This window comes from Lissotriton vulgaris, chromosome 2_1 (assembly GCF_964263255.1).
Source record: "Lissotriton vulgaris chromosome 2_1, aLisVul1.2, whole genome shotgun sequence".
In the NCBI taxonomy this organism is placed as follows: Eukaryota; Metazoa; Chordata; class Amphibia; order Caudata; family Salamandridae; genus Lissotriton; species Lissotriton vulgaris.
Window position 1 is genome coordinate 1,130,591,387 of NC_141687.1, and position 22,458 is coordinate 1,130,613,844.

The 22,458-nt window shown below is 44.8% G+C and overlaps 1 protein-coding gene across 1 annotated transcript in view; it reads left to right on the forward strand.

Moving 5' to 3' along the window:
- Positions 1 to 22,458, forward strand: part of CADM1 (cell adhesion molecule 1) — a 246,924-nt gene that overhangs the window by 170,594 nt on the left and 53,872 nt on the right. The window contains exons 9-10 of the mRNA XM_086956817.1: positions 10,029 to 10,061; positions 11,805 to 11,846. Coding sequence (XP_086812943.1) covers positions 10,029 to 10,061; positions 11,805 to 11,846 — 75 coding nt within the window. The remainder of the gene's footprint in view (positions 1 to 10,028; positions 10,062 to 11,804; positions 11,847 to 22,458) is intronic.

Sequence of the window (22,458 nt, forward strand, 5' to 3'; positions counted from 1 at the left end):
ATTCTTGTGCATCATGGCTAAACACTCCAATCTGGCAGGAACTTTGGAAAATTCGAATCACTTATTCATGCAGCAAGCTGAGCCGCTGATAATAGGGTCCGAGTCAAGAGAATTATTGCAATAAACAGTATGAGCTTGCAATCAGATTTGCTTCTCTGCTATATGTTGTACCTTGAATAATGTTTCAAATGTTGCCCTTTGAGAAACTGATCTGTTTGTACCTATTTACATTTCTTCAATACTGTTTTATGTGAGTGCCATTTTAAAGTGTCTCCACAAAAGCTAGCTAGTTTTTTCTCCCAGGAAAATTGCAGACAATCGAGCAGAGTGAAAAATTATCGCACTGCATCGAATATAACATATGTGAGTTTATGCAGTTTGATACATTACTTTCTCTCCCTGTTGCGTGACTTAAGTCAAGCCCTTCTAATTAATGGGCCCAAACCGATGGCCATAAAATGTGCTGAACTTTCCCCCATACCATAGACTATTTTACGCGAAGTGATTTCTGTCACTTTCTGATCTTTCTGATTAGTGAGTTTACCTTCATTCTGTTGGTTTGTGAACTTAGTCAAGCTATAGTTTAATCAAAGAAATGACCAGCTCTTCTTTCGTCCACCTCAAACATTTATTTTTACTTTGCCATAACAATGTTACTCTCCTAGCCTATTTCCACACTGAATTCTTGTAGCATGAAATAATGTTTGAAGGGAAATTAAAGTCAAAACCCATATTATTCCATAAAATTGCTGATTTTAGACTGCATAGTTGACAGACCCTTGAATGCAAGAGGTTGAGCTGCGAGGCCTGGCACAGTGGGTAAGGGTTTTGGGGTGCCAGGGGCGTAATTTAAGGGTTCAGGGCGGGTGTGAGTTTTGGGGGGCCGGGGTAATTTTAGGGTTCAGGGTGGGTATGTGTTTTGGGGTGCCAGGGGCGTAATTTTAGGGTTCAGGGAGGGTATTAGTTTTGGGGGGGTGGGGTAATTTTAGGTTTCAGGGTGGGTTTGGGTTTTGGGGTGCTAGTGGGTAAGTTTAGGGACCAGGGCGGGTATGGATTTTGGGGTGCCACAAAAGAAAGATGGCTGTGGCACAAAAACCCTATGGTGTATGAGGTCATATGCGGCCTGATTCCTGTCCCCCATGGCTCCTCCTGCGCCCCAGTGTTTCTTTTGCCCCACCTGGCACACAATATGTTGGAGGAGGGTGATGACGTTAACATTTGCCCCTCCCTCAGGAAAATTTCTGCGGACGCCCATGTTGGCACCATTGGGCTAGTTACCAGTTAAAGTTCTTAGATAACCTGTTAACTGCATAAGTTCTTGTGTGCGAAGTACACCCGAGCTGAGCCTCCAAATTCTCGTTATCTCCAACTTTCATTCTACTTCTTGTATATTGAGATACAAGTCTTAACTTTCTATACTCTCAAGTGGCAATCTACTTTCGTAACCAATCTGCACTCAAAACAACTTCATTTACATCTTAAATGTGTCTGTGAACATATTGCAGTTCTGTACCTTTTTCATCACTCGCTTGAGGGTTTAGTTTGTTGCGCCATGAAGGTAGAGGTAGTGACGTGGTTAAGCCTGATTTTAGCGATTCTCTTCTTTGGGCTTGTTGTTTCAATTGTGCGTTCATTCTTGACCCCGTGAAAACGCGGGCCATTATTCTTTTCTGCTACACATTAAACCCCAAACCTTTGGCTATGCAAAAGCTGGCTTATTCGTGTTAGCCTTGCCCTGTTCCTTGGTATGCATCTGTTGGCTGTGGTGGTGTCCATCACGTGAACCCTCCAGCCCTCCGCAGTAGATCCAGAAACAACTGCTTGGAGGTCACTAACCTCAGACCTTACAGTTCAGTGTTTCCTATCTCTGGAAGAAAAGGAAACCCTACTGGAAACACTCCCTCCAAGCCCAGGAAAAGGCGTGCACAAGCCCCATGCCCCACAATATGGCACAACTATTGCTATGTGGCTGATCAGCAATACAGAATGGACATTTAAATATCTGTGCATATGTATTAATCAATTTCAGATGATCATGTTCAGGTAGTTAAAAGTAAGGACTTGTTTGGTCCCAATAATTTTTACTGTTTTTTTTGTCCACGTAAAAACTTGAGGTCCTTTGTTTAACGAAGTCATGACAAATCCTGAAGTAACATCAAGACAGTGTAAAGGATTTTCAGTTCAATTCAAATCTTTATTTGATCTATGTACAAACAGATCATAAAAGCACCATTTCATCAGTTAGAATTACATAAAACCAGAAACATTAAAAACAAACTTTTTAAACTTGTTATTTAAAACCAAGATTGTCTGTACATTTTGATCCTTGAATGATAAAAATTCCTAGCAGCAAGCCCCTCGCCCTTCTGTCTCTCCAGCAAGCCCACAGGAAGGATACTACCATAAAACAGATGTGGGGATTAGGAAGAGCTTTTAAAAAATAGTGCTACTCTGCATTGCGTAAAATGTTGTCGCTTAAGATTGGGAGGAGGAACCGCTCTCTTTCAATGTGATAAATCCTGCAAAACAATAAGAGGTGTTTGTCAGACTGGGAAGAACAGTTGGTACACGGGCAGGGGCCCACATCTGCATGCCTAAATATCTTCTCTGTGAACCCAAACATCAGGGGAATTAGGTACAGACGAAAGTGTAACAGAATAAATCTGTGTTGAGCTACAGTAACGAAGGAAAGGTAACAATAGCCTACCTCCAGTCTTGGCAGGATTAGATCGTAAACTGCTAGCGCCTGTAAATGCCTGTTCTTTTCCCTGCGGTCACACTTAGACTTCTGTAGGGAAAGATCAATTATTTTCCGTTTGGAAACCTTACTACATAATGTGGGGTCCCTAAAGAGTTCTCTCTGCCCTATTGCATTTAGTTCCACCTACACATATCTAAGCCATCCAATCCTGCTATGTCCCTCAAGCCCTAGGCAATCACCAATTATGCATTGGGTTAATTTGACAGTTGTACATCACCAAATCGAAAGCCACAGCACAATGGGCGCCATTCTAAAAGAATCAAGCAAGAATGGGAGGCCCAATTTGAGATGCAGGATATAATTGGATGTTGAGGTTGGCAGCGAAACCCTTGACTTAAAGAAAGTATCTTCCACTTTATGCATTTGGTCGATTTGTGCCAATCCCCTAACTCCGGCCCCATAGGTAGCTGCCGCTTTGGTTTTGGCTTGATAGATCTTTTTAATTGTTTCCAAAGGACTGGCTCCTAATTGTTTTAGCAAACCCCTTTATGGCTTGAAGACCTCTCTCCATTGCCAGGGCTCTTGCTGCTGCCAGTTTGTTCCAGGAGTGCTTGCTATCAAACAAGATCTCCAGGTATGGGAAGGAGTCGACCACCTCAATTTTCTTTGAGCCTCGATGGAAATATGGCTCTCTTGAGCCTCTAGGGGCTCCCGCTATAATTAACGATTTAGATTTGTTCACTCTGAGGTCTAGTGAGGTCATAAATAAGTGTATGCAGATAAAAGGTTCTGGAGGGCTACCCCTGTCCTGGCGATTAAGACTGCATCGTCTGCATACACCAATATTGGGAGAGAGATGTTATCAAATTTTGGCACGTATAGGAAGAGGTCAGACAGGGCCGCCTCCACCCCTTTAGTTTAGATGGAAAAAAGGAACGGGGCAAGTACACAGCCCTGTCTGACTCCCTTCTCGATCTTAAATGACTGCGTGCATTCCCGGTTTCTCCCATACCACACGGAGGCTGTGGCACTGACGTAAAGCTGACGAATAAAATGGATGATCAGGAGATCAATCCCCATGCCCTCCATCATAGACCTCCCATCTTTGCCTTTGTGTATTTGTCTATGCAAAGCGAGAGGTTCAGACATTGATCCACTGTCCCCATGCCTCAGCGAAAGCCATATTGCGCCTGCATTAAAATATTACGATCTTTGGCCCATTCCTCCAACCTGGCTAACACCCGACCCATAAGTTTAGCTGTTGTGTCCAAAAGGGAGATGGGACTATAAATCTATGGACAGGCCCTCTTTAAATATTGGGACTATGACGCTGTGGTTCCAAGATGGAGGACCCTCTATTGCTATGCTATTAAAACATTTGTTATTAGCGACTCCCACAGGTCGAGATTGGCCTGGGGCTTACCCTTGAACACACGCTTCCAATCCTTTTTTCACTCCATACAGTTAAAATGACTGGAATCCTTGGGCGAAAGGCAGTTGATCATTTTGAGAGCTCGTAGGGAGTGTGTAGTGTAAAAATGCTTTCAAGATGCCCTATCCATGCAGCTTCCTCCTACATGGGTATCCAAAGACAGGTCGTTTGAGTCTTTAAAATATGTGGCATTTATGACCTTCCAAGACTCCCTACTGTTGCGGGAGTTTGCGGCTTGTTCCAAAAGGATTTAATGCTAGCAATGTGGGGATGATACAAGTAAAAATATATATATATATGGGAACCTACATATCTGACGTAAGAGAAGCTTGTGAAATTACCTCAGGGATTACCAGACTTGATCTGAAATCGTGCAACTGCTTTTGAAACCGACTATACTACATGATCGAAGAACACTCTGTACACAATTGTTGCATTCTGTCTGCATGTAATTTAGGAAGAAACTCTCTGCTAGCCATATTAAGTGGTAAATGTGAAATCTGTGCATATAGGTTGCTTTTATTGCCCTCATTCGTTGCTAGAAACGGTAGCACATATTTTGTTTCTACCCCACGATGAGGATCGGTCTGACGTGAGTGCTAGATTATCCCAGCCTGCACTTTGTTTGACAAGAGTTGTGATTTATATCCACAAATCCCTCGGGATAGAATGGAGGTGCATCCTTTATCAGTAGAGTAAGGTCTGTCAGCAAAAGATATTGACGATACGCCCGAGCTGAAGGCTGGATTAAGGACCCGCTAAGAGGCGCTATTAAAGTGGCCTGCCAAACATGGGTTCAGCAAAGACTTCTCTGCAGCACTTTCTTGTGATAGCCACGTAAAATAAACACAATGAATCTGAATATATTATTTACGTCGTCAGTAGATATCCTGAAGCGGTCATTGATTCGACTTACTATGCCTCTGTTTTTCATCCCTCCTGTAATGCAAACCAGTTTCGCTTTAAGAACAATATAATAGGTTTAAGGGCAGTTTTTGGTTCCCGTGAACAGTCTGAATAATTTCTTTCATGAATGAAAAATATGAATTAAGAGAGATGTTAACCATCATAAAAGAATCCGCAAAAAATAAGCTTAACACCATAATTGCAAGACTGACGTCTCTGTGGGATTATGGTATCTCTCCTAATGAAGTCCTCTCCTCTATATGAAGATAGGACCACCTGGGGAAGGCAGACATTTTTATCTCCCTCTCCTCCCTCCTTGGCTGACAGTGCACCAATCAAAGATTCCCATTGATGCAAACCATGTATCACCTGGAAGCCTATCATTTGAACTTTTCCCCGTGTGAGGACCGGCCTTATCTAACAGAAGCCTCAACAAGGTTCTCCAGTGTGAGGACTGGCCTTACCCAGAGATGGGTAACTGAAAATCTCAGACATGTCAGGGTAGTGGAACACAAACCTTTCTTTCATCCATACAGTGAAAACCTGGATATCCCAACCACTCCGAAACTCATGCCACCTGTTATGAGATGATAGTTTTTCTCCTTCAGCTCTTGCTGGAATAATCATCCCTCAGAGTTTACCATGTGTACTTAAAATACATCCCTAAGTGCAGACCACCTCTAATCTTTCCGTGATGGGTAACCATTATTGTGCACAATTATTGTGAGAAAAAACAGCCAATATCAAATCCACGTTGGGGAGGGTACTATAACCTCACATGCTGTCCACTGTGCAGTAACCGTGTTGACGCAGCAGGGATCTTAGTCTTGTGGCTTATACAAAGAATCAATCGCTTGCAAAGACAGTGGGGTTCTGAGGTTAAGGGCTTTTTATCGAATTATGTTGATTTTTGGCTGAAAGAACAATCTTTTTTAAGTAATTATTTTTTTCTATGATATCGTGTGAACACCAGACTAATTTCTTTTTTTTTGAAGGAAGGGAGGGCAGGGGAGAAAAGCGGTGTCTTTTGGTACCAAAAAATGGTCATGATAGAAGTGTTTTTCAAGGACAATATAATCTGGTGTAAGCTTTCACTGGTCTTTTCTTGCAGTAGTGATAGGCATCGACCCTAAACCAAGCCTTGCCCATGCCTCGAACAGGAGCGGATCTATCACTCATAAGTGAACCACTCTTGCAGGTGCGGGTTTCCATGGATTTCTGAGCCTCAAATTCAAGGGCGAGTGAAAAACAGGTGAATTCCCCTAGGGGAATGCCAGCAATTACAAAGATAAGGTATGTGCTAGGTATGAAAGACTGTAGTTTGAATCCACCAATAAAATTAGTCCAAGGCTTTGAAAAAAACGTACAGGACATTGGAATAATAAAGATGTGAAGTTTGAAGCATGTTTATCTTCTGAGTCAGGAGCAGAGTTGTGCAGACATTTGCCAGGCTCGGAGTGTTCAAGCAGAGCATGCAGTGTGTACATTCTGTTTTGGAAAATCTGCTGTTGAGGTCTTGGGCACAGATGTAAGGTGGCATGCGGCACTGTCTACAACCTGCAGGCTTCACATGAATTAAGAGAGGCAGCCACAATGGCTTGAACGGGATTAAGGTAGTGCTTTCTAACCAGCTGCCCTACAAATTGTTGGGCAGCCCCGTTCTTCCTGCACACATTGAGGCAATACTCACTGTGCATGTCCCTGCATATTTATAAGCTGTTGTGACAGTGCTTGGAGAACTCCAGTGAATCAGTCTTCAGAGCGCCTACCTGCTTTTCACATTATTGACTTTGGAAGAACTGAAAGGAATACATTGAACAGCGTGTCCACACTGCACGGGTTGGTGTAAAGGATGCTGTTAGTCCCCGAGTCTAACTGCTTTGTATGCGTCCCTTGACCCAGTGGACACGTGGTCCATCTGCATGCTGAGGAGACCATGCATGAGTGACATCTGAGAGCAGAGCCAAGGACCGGGGACTTTCTGAGTGCAGTGTAACCACAGTCCTCTCTGAATCGTCATTAACGTATTTCATCCCATCGGTGTAGGATGGTGTTGAAGAAAGTTTGATTAGAAGAAAGCAGTAATACATTTTAGGTGTATCTAATAGACCATAACTAGTATTTATCCCTTTTTGTGAATGTATATGCTTCTCTGAAGAAAGTCAAAGGTTTGTTTTGTTCACGTAATGAAGCCTACGTACTTCGCCCTTGGCTGACTGCCTTCCTTACCTACCTTACCTTCATCTAAGAGTCCTGCCAGTGCAAGACCTTTCTTTCCCAAACATCGCTGCTCTCAGTGAGTAAGAGGAATATGCTTTTAACTGCACAGTAAACGTTATTACAGACTTACTTCTACACTCACTCTTTTTATATAATTAAGCCGCCTAGTTAGACTTTGCATTCTACTGGATTTTGTTGGTGAAGGGTCCTTTTGTATAATCCGTAAATTCATCTTTGTTCATTATGAGTCGCGGAGGAGCCAGCAGTTTCTTGTTTTTCATTGGGTGGTGTTCCCAGAAAGGTAATGTGACGGTAAGTGTTGTGTGCTTATAACTTAAACATCTTACTGTGCAGGGAAGCCGGCTTTGGCACATCTATATCTATTGATCACAGAGGAATGGAAATAATACAGGTCAGGTTCCACAAATACCCTTAATTATTACTACAGCTAAACGTTCAACTCCTAGATTCCATAGCTCACTGTACTCTGCTGAATTATTGTAGGTTTGTCCCTTGGCCCTCATAATGAGTCCATCTATCGCTGTGCCTAGCAATATTTTCATATTCCAGGCTGTGATTGTCATTCGGCATTCCCATGTGTTGTGTCCTATCTGCTCCGACTCATGATTTTGCCTGGGAACCACTGCATGCTCTGTGGTGCAGCATCTGGGCTTCTTCTGCAAAGTGGGTGTTGGTAACAAAGAAGCCCAAAGAACAAACCTCTTATGACCGTAGTCAGTGACAGTGTGTACTGCTTTCATCACCAATGAAGTGTAAATACTTGCGCTGAGAAGTCAATTCGTCTTGAGAAGCAAGAAAGGTTTACCCTTGTGCTCCAGAACCCAAGCAGAATACTGAACTGTTGTGACATGTTGACAATTGGTGTTCACTACTTTTTGTTCAATGTGAGCCTCTTCGGCTCCTTCCCATTTCATAAAGTATTCTTGCAGGTTGATGACATCACATCCAATCATGGTGTTCGGAGGCGTTAATCTCTGGTGCCCATTCAAAACGATGACCCGCTACAATGCTGTGGTTTTTGTCCCCCATTGCCTCCTCCGATCCATCGGTTTGGGAATGCTGGGGGGGGGAGGGTTGAGTTGTAATGAACATGCACTAGCATCACATACTAAGTCTTGGTGAAAAATGTATTTGCTTTGAACTCTTTTGCTTTGTTGTTGTGGCATGGAAGCTTTGAATTGTATTCAGTAATGTGCGTCTTCTGCTATGTTGTAAATTGTCATCTTCATTTGCAGTAACACAATTTTTAGTTGGTGGTCTGACCCATCAATTCTTCCTGTGGCCACTGTCCATACATTTGGTTGGGGTGCAAAGCTAATAAAATGGACAATCATGAACAATGTTTATGCAGAATGTGGTGACACTTTCTGGAGCTTGTGGAGATATCATCCAATCCGAGGAGGAGACTTTAATGCCAATAGTCTTGCTTCTGAAATTGTAGGCTCTGAAATTGGTAGTGACTAAAGGGATTAGCGTATTACATCTTTTACGCCCCCAAAAATCAAAATCCTTAGTTAACTATCAATTTATGGGACTGTATTTGGAGAGCAGTGTGACATTTTTTTTTTTTTTGCTTGGCACCCACCATATTTTCTTGTTGATGCCATCACTAGCGGTGCATGCATTTCTGGTCCATGCTGGGTTTGGGGTATCTGGGGTGGAGATGTATATGTCCCTTGAGGGAGTAGTAAATACAGAGTAGATTCAAGCTTCTGAGGTGGATGCATGGTAAGACTAAGAGCAGTGAGGAAGATAGGAATGCCACATCCCATATATAACTGACGAGGGATTTGTTAAATTTCATAAATTCATTATTTTTCCTTCACTTTTAACTTAACACGTTCGAAATTCTTATATGCCTTGTGAAATGAGAATGTTTCTAGAAAATATTAATTTGGTCACTGAGCCTGGGTACCTTTTAGACATGCCTTAGTCAAAGACTCCACTCTGAAAGCAAAGTGTTTGACCCTCTGATAGACGGGAACTTCTCTATCAAATTTAAATGAAGTGAGGACATTTTAAAGGCTCACACAAGCATCGGAGGACATAATTATTCAGAGTACATTTTGTACTTAATTAAGTTCGGTCATGGTTTTTATTAAGTTTAGTTAGTTTGGATTTTCAGAAAGTCCAGTCTACTAAACCAGATACCCTACCAATTGGGAGGAATACGACAAAAGTAGAGCTGAAAATTGCATGCAAGATTATTTAGCTTGAACAAAATCAAAATCTTGGGCCCACCTCCTTACAAAGACCAAAGTCCTTCATTCGGCTGCTATTGACATTAAGCTACATTGCTACCTAGTTTAAGGGCATCTAACAAAGGTCTCACAAGACAGATCTTGCCAGGTTTGCAGGATATAGGGCTCAATCACATACTGTTTTTTCTGAAAATCTGCCTGAGCTTCCCGAGATAAACACATTGAGCACAACAGGTCTCCCCCTCGGTTTGCTAACCCTCCACACTGTAATAAGTGTCCCAGGAACACCGTTTGGGTGGCAGGAGAGCGGCCTATCCTCTTCTATTACATCTGCTCTCTTAGATGTTGGCTGGGGCATGCCTTTTTTCGCAATGCAACTCACTCTCAGATGCTTTGTGCCTTCCATTTATAATTGCTTGTCACGCAATGTTCTCTGAAAAGCTTGCTCATTATATTATCTGTTTCCATTTTTTTTCCATTTTCCCTTTTTTTGCATGCTGTTCCTCCTGTTTCCTCCCTTCCTCCACTCCTCTGTGCCTGTGTGTAGACTCCACTGCGACGACCGAGCCAGCAGTACACGGTTGGTACCACGTTCCTGTTTATTTACCTTTTCGCCTCTGCTCCAGAGCAAGGCTCGTCTGTGTGGACAGTGCGCAAGAGGTCTTCTAGGCATGCAGTTTTCCAGTGGGCTGATTACTCCTTCGCATCAGATCTCAGAGAGTGACTTACAGGGTTACTTTTGCCATCTCTTTGAAAAGTGCCCTGTAAGCATTCACAAACCCCAGTTCTTAAAGTATGTGAAAAGGGAAGGTAAAGGTTATCTTCGCTGTTACTAAACCAATCCTACCATACAAGTGACTGGCCATTCACAGCATTCAAACTAGATAATGATTTAATGGGGTATGAGTACAGTGGTCGGAAAGTGATGGTTCCCATCTGGAACCCAATAGGGTGGGCCAGCAGAGGAGTTCCTCGTCACGGCCGGCCGGGTACCTTATTTCACCAATGCCCTAAGGCTTGCAACTGACGGTGGGCTTGCATGATGAATCTGTATTCTCCTCAAGCTGGTTCCTCCTCGGTAATCCGAATAATCGAGGCCAGACATATCCTTTCCATGTGCTCCATGCATCTGAGCAATTGGTTAAGACTTCCATACGGTGTGTAATATGGATCCTCCTGTTAATCGCTCATTCATGCCACTGTTGCCTTGAAAATTGAGAGTAGTGAGCAAGTGCCCTAATTTGATCTGGTCATACTGGTTCCTACCCATAGCCCCTCTCCAGACAGCCCACTAGTAACAGCCACCATTTTGAAGACTTCTTTCTGCGCTCGCCACCGGTCTTGCCTTGTTCAATTGCGCTCAAAATATCCCAAGAGTTTATCTGCCCCATTCGTTGTAACTTAACAAACGTCTGCCTAGACTTGGCATGTATGTGAAGCACTCAAATGCATGTGCATGTTTCCCTAGCTGCACAGTCTTCCCTCACTTAAGACTAGTAACCCCTATGGATTGAGTAGCTGCAAGAACTCTAGGGTGAAAAGTAAAGATCTACTTTTGGTGCCAGTCGCTCGCTTCAGTGAAGTCCTACTTCTTGAGGAGCTTGGAGGACAGTGGGTAATGTGCATGTACTGCGGTGGGGGAAACTGCGCGTAGTCACGTAGCAAGCTAGCGACTGCATGAGTTCTGTAACTTCTTAGGAAATACCAAATGTAAGACGGTGCAACTTTGTTCACTTATTCCAGTACCGCGTGGTGAGGGCCGTAGGTTGATTCTGTATGCCACTCATGGAGCCCAGTCTTCCCGATTACCTTTGGAGGCTTTGGCAGAGGGGCTTCTTTTCCTCCCCCACCCAAATATTTTGGCATTGCTCTTCAGTGAGGGCTCTTGCATTGAACTGCTTAGAGAAATTGCCTTGTTCCAACATACGTATTGAAGCGAAAACTCAAATGTCCTAAACTGATGACTTCTACCATGATTACATTCTTGTCCATGTATTATATACAGCAAGGGCCCCATCCAAGTTGGCACAACGTGGGGGAGAGTACGAGATGGCATTGTCAAGAAATATTTATTGGAATATCCCATAACACTTAAGTTCCTGATATTTCTGTTGATGCCACAGTCGAAGTACTAGCCTTATAGAGTCCCCCGACGCCCCTGAAGCTGATTTTGGACCAGTGCTAAAGTCTGGAAGTTAAGAAAAATCCCCCTTTTAGAACAGTCCTTGTAAAATGGGGCTATTCTGTTTAACTCTACCCCTTTCAATTCTGTGACTGACATTTCTCCCAGGCTTATTTTAGATTTTTTTTTACTGAATTTTAGTGAAAGAGAACGCCAGATCGACAATTGCTGATTCTCTTGAGAGTAAGTATCTTATGAAAACAGTGTGCTTCTTGAAGATAATCGTGCCAAGAGCAGATTGACACTGATTTTGTCTTGTGATGTTGGCAGGGATCCTGGCTCTAATAATGGTCTGTGTTTCTGCCTTTCACCACTGATGACTCCCTGGTGCATATGTAGGTGTCGCCTGTATCTTTTATTTTTCAGCAATGGGCAATTGTCTAATTTTGTCAAAGTAGAAGTAAATGTCAAATTACTTGGAGATGTCTGTACATTGAGGTTTTTGCGCTCTTTTAACTGCAACATGCATTTCAAATGCATTTTCAGATCGACTAAACCAGCCAGGTAAGTGCCTGCTGCCTTTATTAATAATGTGACCTGCTTTCCCCTCACCGTGGACCAGGCAATTGGTACTACCTGGCACAGTGTGCAGTCTGTGCCCCTGAGACCATGTTTGTCTTTGGACCTATTGAGTGTTGGCCCCTAAGTGTCAATAAAAGGATCTAATTCAGCTAGAGCCGGTGGAAGTTTGGGCCACCCATTGGAATGGAGTCTGCACCATATCCCCAGAGACGAGAAAATAGAGACCTAAATGTTGTATCGCCGGGAGAAGGTAAACAATCGCATGTAGACTGGGAGAGAGCAGTAGTTTAACCTCTTAGCAGCTATGGAACGTCCAGCTCCAGTGCTGAACGTTCCATTGCGCAGGTGAGGTTCGAATGTCCAACGGCCGACGGCAGCACTCCTGAGGTAGTGGTGCCGTTGGAATAGGCGCAGCACCTAAGAGGATATTCTGTGTGTCTGAGGGAACAAGGGTTCAGATTTATCTGAGGAGAAAATGGACACGTTTCATGGGAGAGAATAGACTTTGTATGTATCTGAAGAGAGGTAGGGCACTCAGAAGTAATAGAGGCTCAGGTGTATAATGATAAAATAGAAGGCCCTGTCGGGGGCGGCCTTTGCTGTGGCTGAGCTGGGTCACTGCTCATTGGACCGACCTTCAGAGAGGCGCTCGACACGGTCTACATTAAATTTATACAAACAGCAACAGGACGCTTTATTCCAGTGATTCAATTTAAACTAGATAAAGTTTCAACACTCCATTCACCCATTCCTTCCCCTCCTGTCTACCTCTGACCCACTGCCTGCCGCCACACACCTACAACCCCTCCGCCATCCTCTACATTGACACCCGCCTAATGGGAGCTCTGCTGAGGGCGATGCAGGAGAATTGGAGTGCAGATCTGTCCTTAGAGCAGTGCTTTAAATGGGAATAAAATAGTACATGTACTCATTAAAATGCGGTGAATGGGCGGGGCTAGGGGCGGGGTTAAGAGCAAGACATGTTTATACTTATTAACTTCAGTACTAGTGGCGGCACATACCAAAACTGATGAGAAATGCGTTTCTATAAACAGAACGGTTTAACCCGTTACACAAAAGGAAAGCTAAATGAGGGGATGTAACATTTCTTTGTTTTATATTTACAGTTTCCATACAGTTATATGCCGTTGCTTGGCACAATAGTATATATTCTCGAGCGTGCACACACAGAGAAAGAAACAAGCAGACGTGCACACAAAAAGCGTTCCACACATTTCCCTTAATATACCTCCCAAGAGTGTCTCGATTCTCCCCCACCCCTCCCCCCCACCCTTCTCTCACTTTTTTCTCACATAAAAACGCCCACAGGCACACAGGCGAACCTAAGCAGACACTTAGGTAAAATAATCAGGTAAGATAAAATCCATTTTAACCTCGTTACCTTACTTGGCTTTCTTAATTGCGTCATCATGGGGCTGCCTGGATTCCTGTGTTTGCAACACAGCAGGATGGTGAACACCGGACGTTATGCAAATGAGCCCACGCTGAGTAGTTCAGCGGGGGCTCAGCTCACCGGTCACTGCTTCAGAAGTGCCTTGGCTGTCAGAGACAGGTCACCAGCACTCGCAGCCAATGTGCATGCCGTTTGAGTACCGGTACTCTCTCCTAGGGAGCAGAGAAGTGCCGGTACTCTGAGTGATAAAATTAAGAAGTGCCGGTACTCCGTACCAGTGAGTACTCGCCCATTTAAAGCACTGCCTTAGAGTACAGTCACTGCTCTGCAAACACAAGAAGGGGCTCAAGTGTGATCGAATAGAGAACCCAGTGTATCTGTGGACAGACCGGGATGCGCTTGAGCAGATAATGGAGGCTGAGGTGAGAATAGTAGCTCTGACGTCTTGCAGGTGAGAATAGAGGCTCAGATGCATCGGAAAAAGAATTAAGGCTCAGTATAACAGAAATGATCAAATAGGCACAGATGTATCAGAAGAGAGACTGGTAATTCAGAATATTGGAAGAGAGAATAGAGGCTCAGGTATATGTGATGAGGAAATAGAAAATACGATGTATGATCAGAGAAGAGGCTCAGCTGTCATGAAACGGAGGCTCACATGAAATGAAAATGTGTGATATGCAAATGCATGCTCTGAATTATGTGATCTAATGGTAGAGGACAGACCCAGATGCGTGTGAGCAGAAAATGGAAGCTCAAGTGTTTTTGAGGAGAGAATAATAACGTGGTATTTTATTTTTGTAAAGCGCAAACTAATCACTCCCTAAGGGTCTCAAGGAGCTGGGGTTTGTCGGGAGATTAATAGAGCTATTGCCCAGAGTCACATGATGCTGTGCTGAGCTGCCGCAGGTGCCGGGGATCGAACCGTGAGCCACATGCTCTGGAGTCAGCCGCCTTGGGTGCTGCGCCACACCTTGGGTGTATCCGAGGTGGAACTAGAGGCTCAAATGTATTTGATGAGCGACAGAGTACAAATAGTAGGTCTGAATGAACTAATAAAGGCTCAATGTTTGTATATGGCAGTGAGATTAGGTGTACATAAAGAATTTATCTAGATTAGATAATCCAAAATATATGTCCTTTTTTGGTAAACCAAGCAACAATCACAAATGTTGCCATGATGAATACATACAACTGATCATCCCCTAAACCTATCCATTCTCACCTCCCTGCTTCACATCCTCTCCACCACCCACAAAAACCATGGCAACTACAAGCATTGTATAATTTTCAACTCCAAAATAAACATTCGTTTCCAAACATCCAATCTAATTCTGACAAAATACCTTGGGTTTTCATTGATAATTTAGAAATCTTTATTGGATTGTCCAGTGATGGAGGCAGAAGGAATTTAGAATGACCCAATGTAAAGCGAAAAATATGTCTCTAGGTGACATCGTCTCTCTATATTCTTTCTGCTCCAGTTAATGCCCTGCTGTTCTCTTGTTTAGATAAAAACGAACCGGTTTTCTCTACTCAAGGTACATATATTGCATAACTATTCCCTTGTAGTACCGTAACTCCTATTGTATCATTCAGCCCCTGTGCTGCTTCAGATACATTTGTTAAAGCTTTCTCATCCTAAAAATAAAATCTTACCAAATTATCTATATATTTATATCACATATTATACACAACACACACGTAGTGCACTTTAGTACTGGGTCAGTTTGGCGCTTTGTAAGGTGGAAGTCCATGTTCAGGAGTCTAGGTGACGGCCATTTTGACTCCTGTTATTGGCGGGGGAAGAGCTGTTATTGACTAGTGCTTACAGCTGCCTAATTTTTGGAGGCCAGCAGCAGATAATGGGATTGCAAACTGTCTTGTAGTGTAGTATCTTGCTTGTCATTGTCAGCACGTGCGGTAGACTAAGGGGCTAGGTTGCTTCCTTGACCAAAGGTAGTCTCTGTTCCACAGTCCCTACTAGAAGGCTAGCCTGAAAAAGCACCATTTGCCCTTGTTTCTGTGTCGGACTACACTGGGTCTCAGTGGCTGGGCCTGGTTGCTCCACGAAAATGAGTATTCAGGTTTTGTAGCTTGAATCTTTTCTGGATTCACATGCTGTGCATTATTCCGTCATCTAGTGGTTGGGCTCCAAGCACTCCAGTCACTTTTGCGAATACTGTAAGAAGCCTGATCGCTATTGCAAAGGTGACCGCTTCCACTTGAACTTGCTTTCTCGTGGGCTGTGTCAGTCAGTGTGTGAGACAACAAAGACCATGTAGTTGTGGCCCGAGTTGTCTGATAACTAGTTGAGAGCTGTTTTATCGTCTTTCCAGGACTTGTGGCCCTGCACGAGCCTGCTTTCAGGACAGTTGGTGAGTCACCCGGCTTCACTGCCATGTGCCAGGACTTCACATTCCTCTTGTCATCCATTGTTACAGTGCAGAGTAAGTCTTGGCACCGTATGTGGCTTTCCTCTTCAGGCTCAGCGGCTTGAACCTCACCTGGTAGTATGTGATGTTATAAAGCCGAGTAAGTTGGAAGTCTCCACAAGATTAGGGGGACCTGGCTCATCGCACTGGTTGCTCAAGAAGATCCCCGATGGAACATCTAAGACACCAGCGGAGAAGTGTGGATGACTGGGAGGGACCTCTCCGCACTACTGTGCTTTGTAGAACGCCACACCCGTTTCCTAATGACCTATGCTGCCCATTTATGCTGAATGCAGTGGAAAGTACCAGCAGTTCATACTTGATTCAGAGAACGTTGTAGGTGTTTCGGAGCCCTGCTGCTGAGGCAAACAGCTGCAATACTCTACCTTTTGTAAGAAAGTGTCTGCGATTGCAGGGGCGGCTCCTTCGTTATAATGGAGGAGCGTTGCCCCATTGAAAAGCCCCAGAGACTAAAAATAAAATGGTAATGAAGCTAATTCAAGCCCACTTTATTTTTCACCTTGCTGTCTTAAGACAGCTTGGTCGAGAGTAAGTGCTAGCCTCCAGTGCACTCAGGAGCGATGAGAGGCCACTCCCTCCAATCAGGGCGCTGCTCTCATGAGCATGACTGCAGCGCCAGGATTGGCTTGGGAGCTTGCCTCAAGGAGAGAAGACAACCGAGAACTTCGCCTTGTTGCAGGAAGGTTAATGTATTATTTTGTATTCCCCACCCGCCTCACCACCCTCGGGACATGCCAGCCGCTACTGTGCCTTGGAGTGATAGCTGGCACCAATATTTACTTTGTCGCTCGAGTCGATACTAGCTTTTTGAAGGGCACCACTGCCCCTCCTCTGCCGGAGATTGGCAGCCTGGAGGCGGAGCCTCTTATAATCATCTTCAGCAGAAGCGGGGAGATGCTCGGGAGATGTGTACGTTCCATTTTACACACCAGGTTCCCCGCTGACAATGTAAAATGTAATCTCCGTTTGCAAATTGCTCGGCGGGTTTGCCACGTGCGCCTGCAGATTGGTGGCTGCAGATACAATATGTCACCTGTCAGAGCTGTCAAGGGACGCTGCCTTCTGATGGAGTTTGAAATAAAATATGTGCAGGTTGTACCAATGAAGTCTGAAGGGGTGCTACCCTGAGGCATGTCCTCTCGAGACAGCCAGTGAACCTGCCTTGAATCCAATACAAAGTAGTTTAATCGGAAGGTGGGGGCGGGGTGGGAGATACTCAAATGGCTCCATTTATGGAGGGAAAACTGTACATTTTAGTGTAGTATAGATTATTAATGTGCCTGCTGCTGCAGAGGTGCATGCACCCTTCATGTCACAGATTTGTAATCTTTGGGGGGTCGAGTCACAGCTTAAACCTTAAGTAAAAAAAAATAAGTATGTTTAAGGCGCATGGTAGCGTCGTTGCTTCAAAGGGCAGCGACCATGGGGCATCGCGAACCCCCGCTTCAGCAGTTCCAGCGGGGGTGGGGTTCTTTATGCTCCTATTCTCTCTGCAACTCGGCAGACTAAAGCTCGTAAATCACTCAATAAAGGAATACAGCCTCAGTAGAAAAGCAAACACAGAAAGGAAGAACAAAAGATGGGTAAATGGAAAAGGCAATGAAAGAAGGAATATTTAACAGAAGGAAGGCTTGATGGAAGTATGAGTAGGTGGATGTATGACTGGGTAGATGGATGAGTGGGTGAAAAGATGCACAGAATGAATGGATAGGTGGATGGACAGGTGAAAGAATGGCAGAGCGATGGATGGATGGCAGAGGAAAGGAATAGATCTGTGGATGGACAGGGGAAGGATGGCAGAGTAAAGGATTGATGGATGGATGGTTCAGTGAGTGACTGATTAGGTGGATGGGTAGGTAAAAGGACGAGTCAGTAAAGTGATGGCTGGATGAGTGGGTGAAATGGCTGAATGAATGGCTGAGTGGATAGATGATAGATAGATGGATGATAATGGATAGCTGGAGGGCTGAGTGGGGAGTTGGATGGGCAAAATGTTTGGATGGAATGGGGACGTCTGAATGATGGATGGATGAAAGAAAGAATGGATGTCAGAATGTAAAGGCAAAATAGTGGATATTGGTGGGTTGGTGGAAGTGTGAAAGGATGAATGGATAGATCTCTTGGATGGAAGAGACAAGGCAACTCTTCTAGGGCTGTTTGAGCTCACCTGCAGCGCTTGCTTGGTGCCATCAGAGCTTTCGTTCAAAGTGAGGGCTATGGTAATTATTTGGGTTTTCCCTTGGTTGACATTACAGGTCTGTGGTATTACACACTATATTGTTTGACGTTCTATGACCAAAAAAAGTAGGATTTTTCAAGTTTTAAAACCATTTACGAAGCATATTTGACATCGCTGGAAACTGTCACACGCCCCTTGGCGCATGGGCCTTGCACAAAAGCACATGATCACATTGAGACTTCTTACTAGGGCGCACTTTGTGACCTGGTGTAATAGCATTGCTCTACGGTCTACTTGCTTTGGTGCCTCACAGACTTCTCATTTCTTTGTTTTCTTCCTTGCCGCTGTTAGTCACTCTTTTTAGGTCTCGCCTGAACCAGTGCCCTTGCGCATTGCTTCGGCGAGATTATAGTAAGGGGAAAAGACAGTCTACCAAAATGGCAAATTAGACACAGTTCATGTGATCTATGCTCGTACACAAACCAGCCACGTCACACACCACCATTTGTCTGTGCCTCGCATCAGACTTCAAAGGCTGCTGCTCCCCCACCCCCAATCAGCCTTCAAAGGCTGTCACTCCCCCGCCTCAGACTTCAAAGGAATGCGCTCCCGCTCCCCCGCCACAGCATTGCTGAGAGCTGGTCTCCGCCTGCTCTCCAGTGTGCTTGCATCTTCCTTCCTTGGCACTGGGTGTTTTACTTGTTCTCCCATTTAGTGCCTTCTCGACCCCTTACTTGATTGCTGTCCAAGCCCCAGCCCTCGCTGCATCTATCATTATACACTCTCCCCGTGTTTTCCTGTTTTCCCTTGCTTTTTCCCGGCTCCATCATTCTGTGCTTTGAAACTGAACGCACTTTGTAGCACTCAACCCTGCGTGTTCTTAGCTTCAGTCTCTGTGCTGCTGCACCACATCACTCGGGGGCACCACCACATCACTCGGGGGCACCACCACATCACTCGGGGGCACCACCACATCACTCGGGGACACCACATCACTTGGGGTCCCCCCTAAGGGCACCACCACTTGACTCACGGGCACCACCACACGACTCTAGGGGGGGGGCACCACCACACGACTCGGGGGGCACCACCACACGACTCGGGGGCACCACCACACGACTCGGGGGGGGGGGGGGCACCACCACACGACTCGGGGGGGGGGGGGGGGCACCACCACATGGCTCGGGGGTCGGGGGGGGGGGCACCACCACTCAGCCCAACCACATCATCACTCAGCACCACAACAGCACTCACCTTGCTTGCTACCAATAAGCATTGCCATAGCCAATAGAACTCGCATTAGGAAAGTGTAAGCTATTGGCTTTGTGAATAGCAATGCTATTAATTTATATATTTTCAAAGCCAACGCGTATTAAAAAAAAATTTCATTTACAATACCAATAGCTTACACGTTTCTAATGCGAAACCTATTGCATTGCAAATGCTTGTTTTTCTTACCTTTACTCTGTTCTTCCTTATACTTTGTGCTCCCCTCCTTTTTTTGTTTTATCTCCTTTTATTTCACTTCAAAAGCTTACTTTTTTCTCATTTTCTCGTTGCCTGCTCCGCTTTCTGTGTTTCCCTACCATTCTCGCCCACTTATTCCTTCAAAAGTAGTCATGAGACTGAAATCTCGGCTTTTTGAAGCTGCAACCTTTCAACAAGTTTATAGTTTTCAAAGAGGCCAATATCTTCCACATTCACCCTTTGGCCGGGAAGAGCTAACCAGTTCAAGCTCTTTGAAAAAAAAATGAGGAGAGTTAAATATATTGCTACCAGTAAAAGCAAAGATGTGGTCTGAAAGCCCTGGGCGCTAGTTCTTCTGGACTGGCTGCACTCCTCATGCTACCTGCTTATGACGACACCACCGCATCTCCTCAGGATGTCCCGAGATACATGCACCTTCATAGCTCTGGGCGGTGTTGGTGTGTAGGAGTGTAAATAGTGATGTGTGCCATGGCAGTAAACATAAATGTGTCCAAATAATATGTTATTTAGACTAATAATACTCCTTTACATCTCACTTTTGTATGTTTACAGTGCAAAGTTCAAGTGTAAGTTAATACAGTGCAGCAAAGTTGCCGTGGGAAAATCACTTTTTACAACCTTACAAATTGCATGTAACAATTACTTTACACAGGTGAATAATTTTCCTAGTAGTTAAAATACATATAATCTGAATTTTCATTGCTGCACAAACAAAACAGTTGCATCCTAGTTTTGCTCGAGTACCATTTATTCAATCAAATGCAATTGAAAAAATGCCATGGCACCGTAAGGACCATAGATGCTGATAGCATTTTTTGTCCTTGTCGAGGGATGAAAGGGGTAGAACTCACTAAAAGCTTCAGTTATGATTCCTTCCCACGTTCGGAAGTGATCATGTATAGTATTATATACTTGGTGCATCTGTATGTGTAGATGTATATAAAGTTAAAGGGACTTTATAGTTAGGTAAAAATGTCAGTTTAAACATACTATTTTAAATTGACAAAACCACTGAAAATCACCAGTTAGTAATCTCAGGTAACTAGAACTTGTGTGGCTCGCACCCCGCCATGCAGAGCGTTATCATCGTGATGTAATTTCAGATGTTGAAGTAGTCAATGAGGTCATAGAACATGTCATGAGTGATGTAATTTGTAACGTAATTAGTGCTACATAGCAAGGGCACAAGTGATCGTTACTTTAGCGCACGCCCCACAGATGACCAATCCCCTGCCATGCACGGCCTTGTGGTGTGGAATTGGGCATTCATCCCGCCCAACACTGCACACGCCGGACTGTCATGTAAGAATATAAAGGGAGTCATTTTAAGTAAGCAGACCTACTGGCTGTTTCAAAGGGTCCGAACACTAAAATTTAAAAACAGTAGGCCTATTTGCTTTACCAAGTGGTCGGCACATCAACATACTGAAAGCAGACCTATTGACATAGCAATAAACAAAGAAGTCACAAATAACTATAGTCAAATGTATCTTTTATAAATTCACACATTGCAATGAGTAATAGTGGTAGTCACAACTTATTTTCAATAAATGCTTTTTTAAACACATTTAACATGTTTTGAGTCTTTTTAAATATTTTTCAGTTTGTAAAGTGCAGCCATAGAACCAACCACAAGGGCTCCCTGCAATCCAAATGAAGAGCAAATAGCTCGTAGTACTTCAAAAAAATAATGTAAGCTTTCCTTGGGTCATGGATTCAATGGCACAGGAGACTTACTGTTTCTCTTTTATGTTGTGGTGGTCTGCCTGCACTACCTGCAGCCCTCTACAACATTAAAAAGTATGCTTGATGGTGCCCCTTCTTGTTGTAGGGCCACCACAGATATTAAAAAATACTTCAAGAAAAAAAATTCCCCGGGGACCTCCTCCCTGGTGCCAATCACTACTTTAAAGGGCAGAAGGGATGTCTCACCTCTAGCTTTTTCAAGACCCCTTGGTATCCCATCCCCCTCCGTTAGTTACTGTTATAAATGTGAAGGGGGTGTGCATCCTCCCCTCCCCCAGCCTTTTCAAGGTACCAAGGACCCCATCCCCCAGGCTCAAATACATAGTTAAGGTGGTGGGGGGGGGGGGGGGGGGGAGGAGGGAAGGTGGGGGGGGTGGAGGGGAGGGGGGGGTGGAGGGGAGGGGGGGGTAGCCCCACTCCCCACTCCCCGAGCTTGTGGAGGCCCCGGGGACACCATCCTCCGGGCCAATCATTATTTTGGGCAAGGGCTGTGTGGCCCCCTCCATGAAGCCATGTGAAGGCCCCGGGATCCCATTCCCTGGGGCCTAATCATTTTCTTCGGGGAGGGGGGTGGCCTATCCAGGCCACATAAGGGCCCCCATCTTCCAGTGCTGCAGCATTGTTTTTGGGTGGAGGGTTCTGGGCCCCCTCCCCGGTTACTCCAGTGGCCCCAGGTACTGAATATCCCAGGTCCTTCTGGCAGCAGTGTCCAGGTGACCTAATTCCCCAGGACACTGCTTTTCCCTGCCTACAAGGATGCAGGCCAGGAGATGTTCAACTACAGTTTGCTCCTGCCAGATGGAAGCTGTGAAAAGCTGCTCCACTGGGAGGGAGCAAACCAATGTAGCCAGCTCCTGCCGCCCCCTGAATGGGTGCAGGCAGGGTAGCCAACAGGGGCCGTGGGGGTGCTCCACCCAGCCCCCACTGCTGCATTTGCTGTGGGTGTCCCTGGTGGGTCCGGGGCATCAATGGCACTTAATTGTTGTGGCC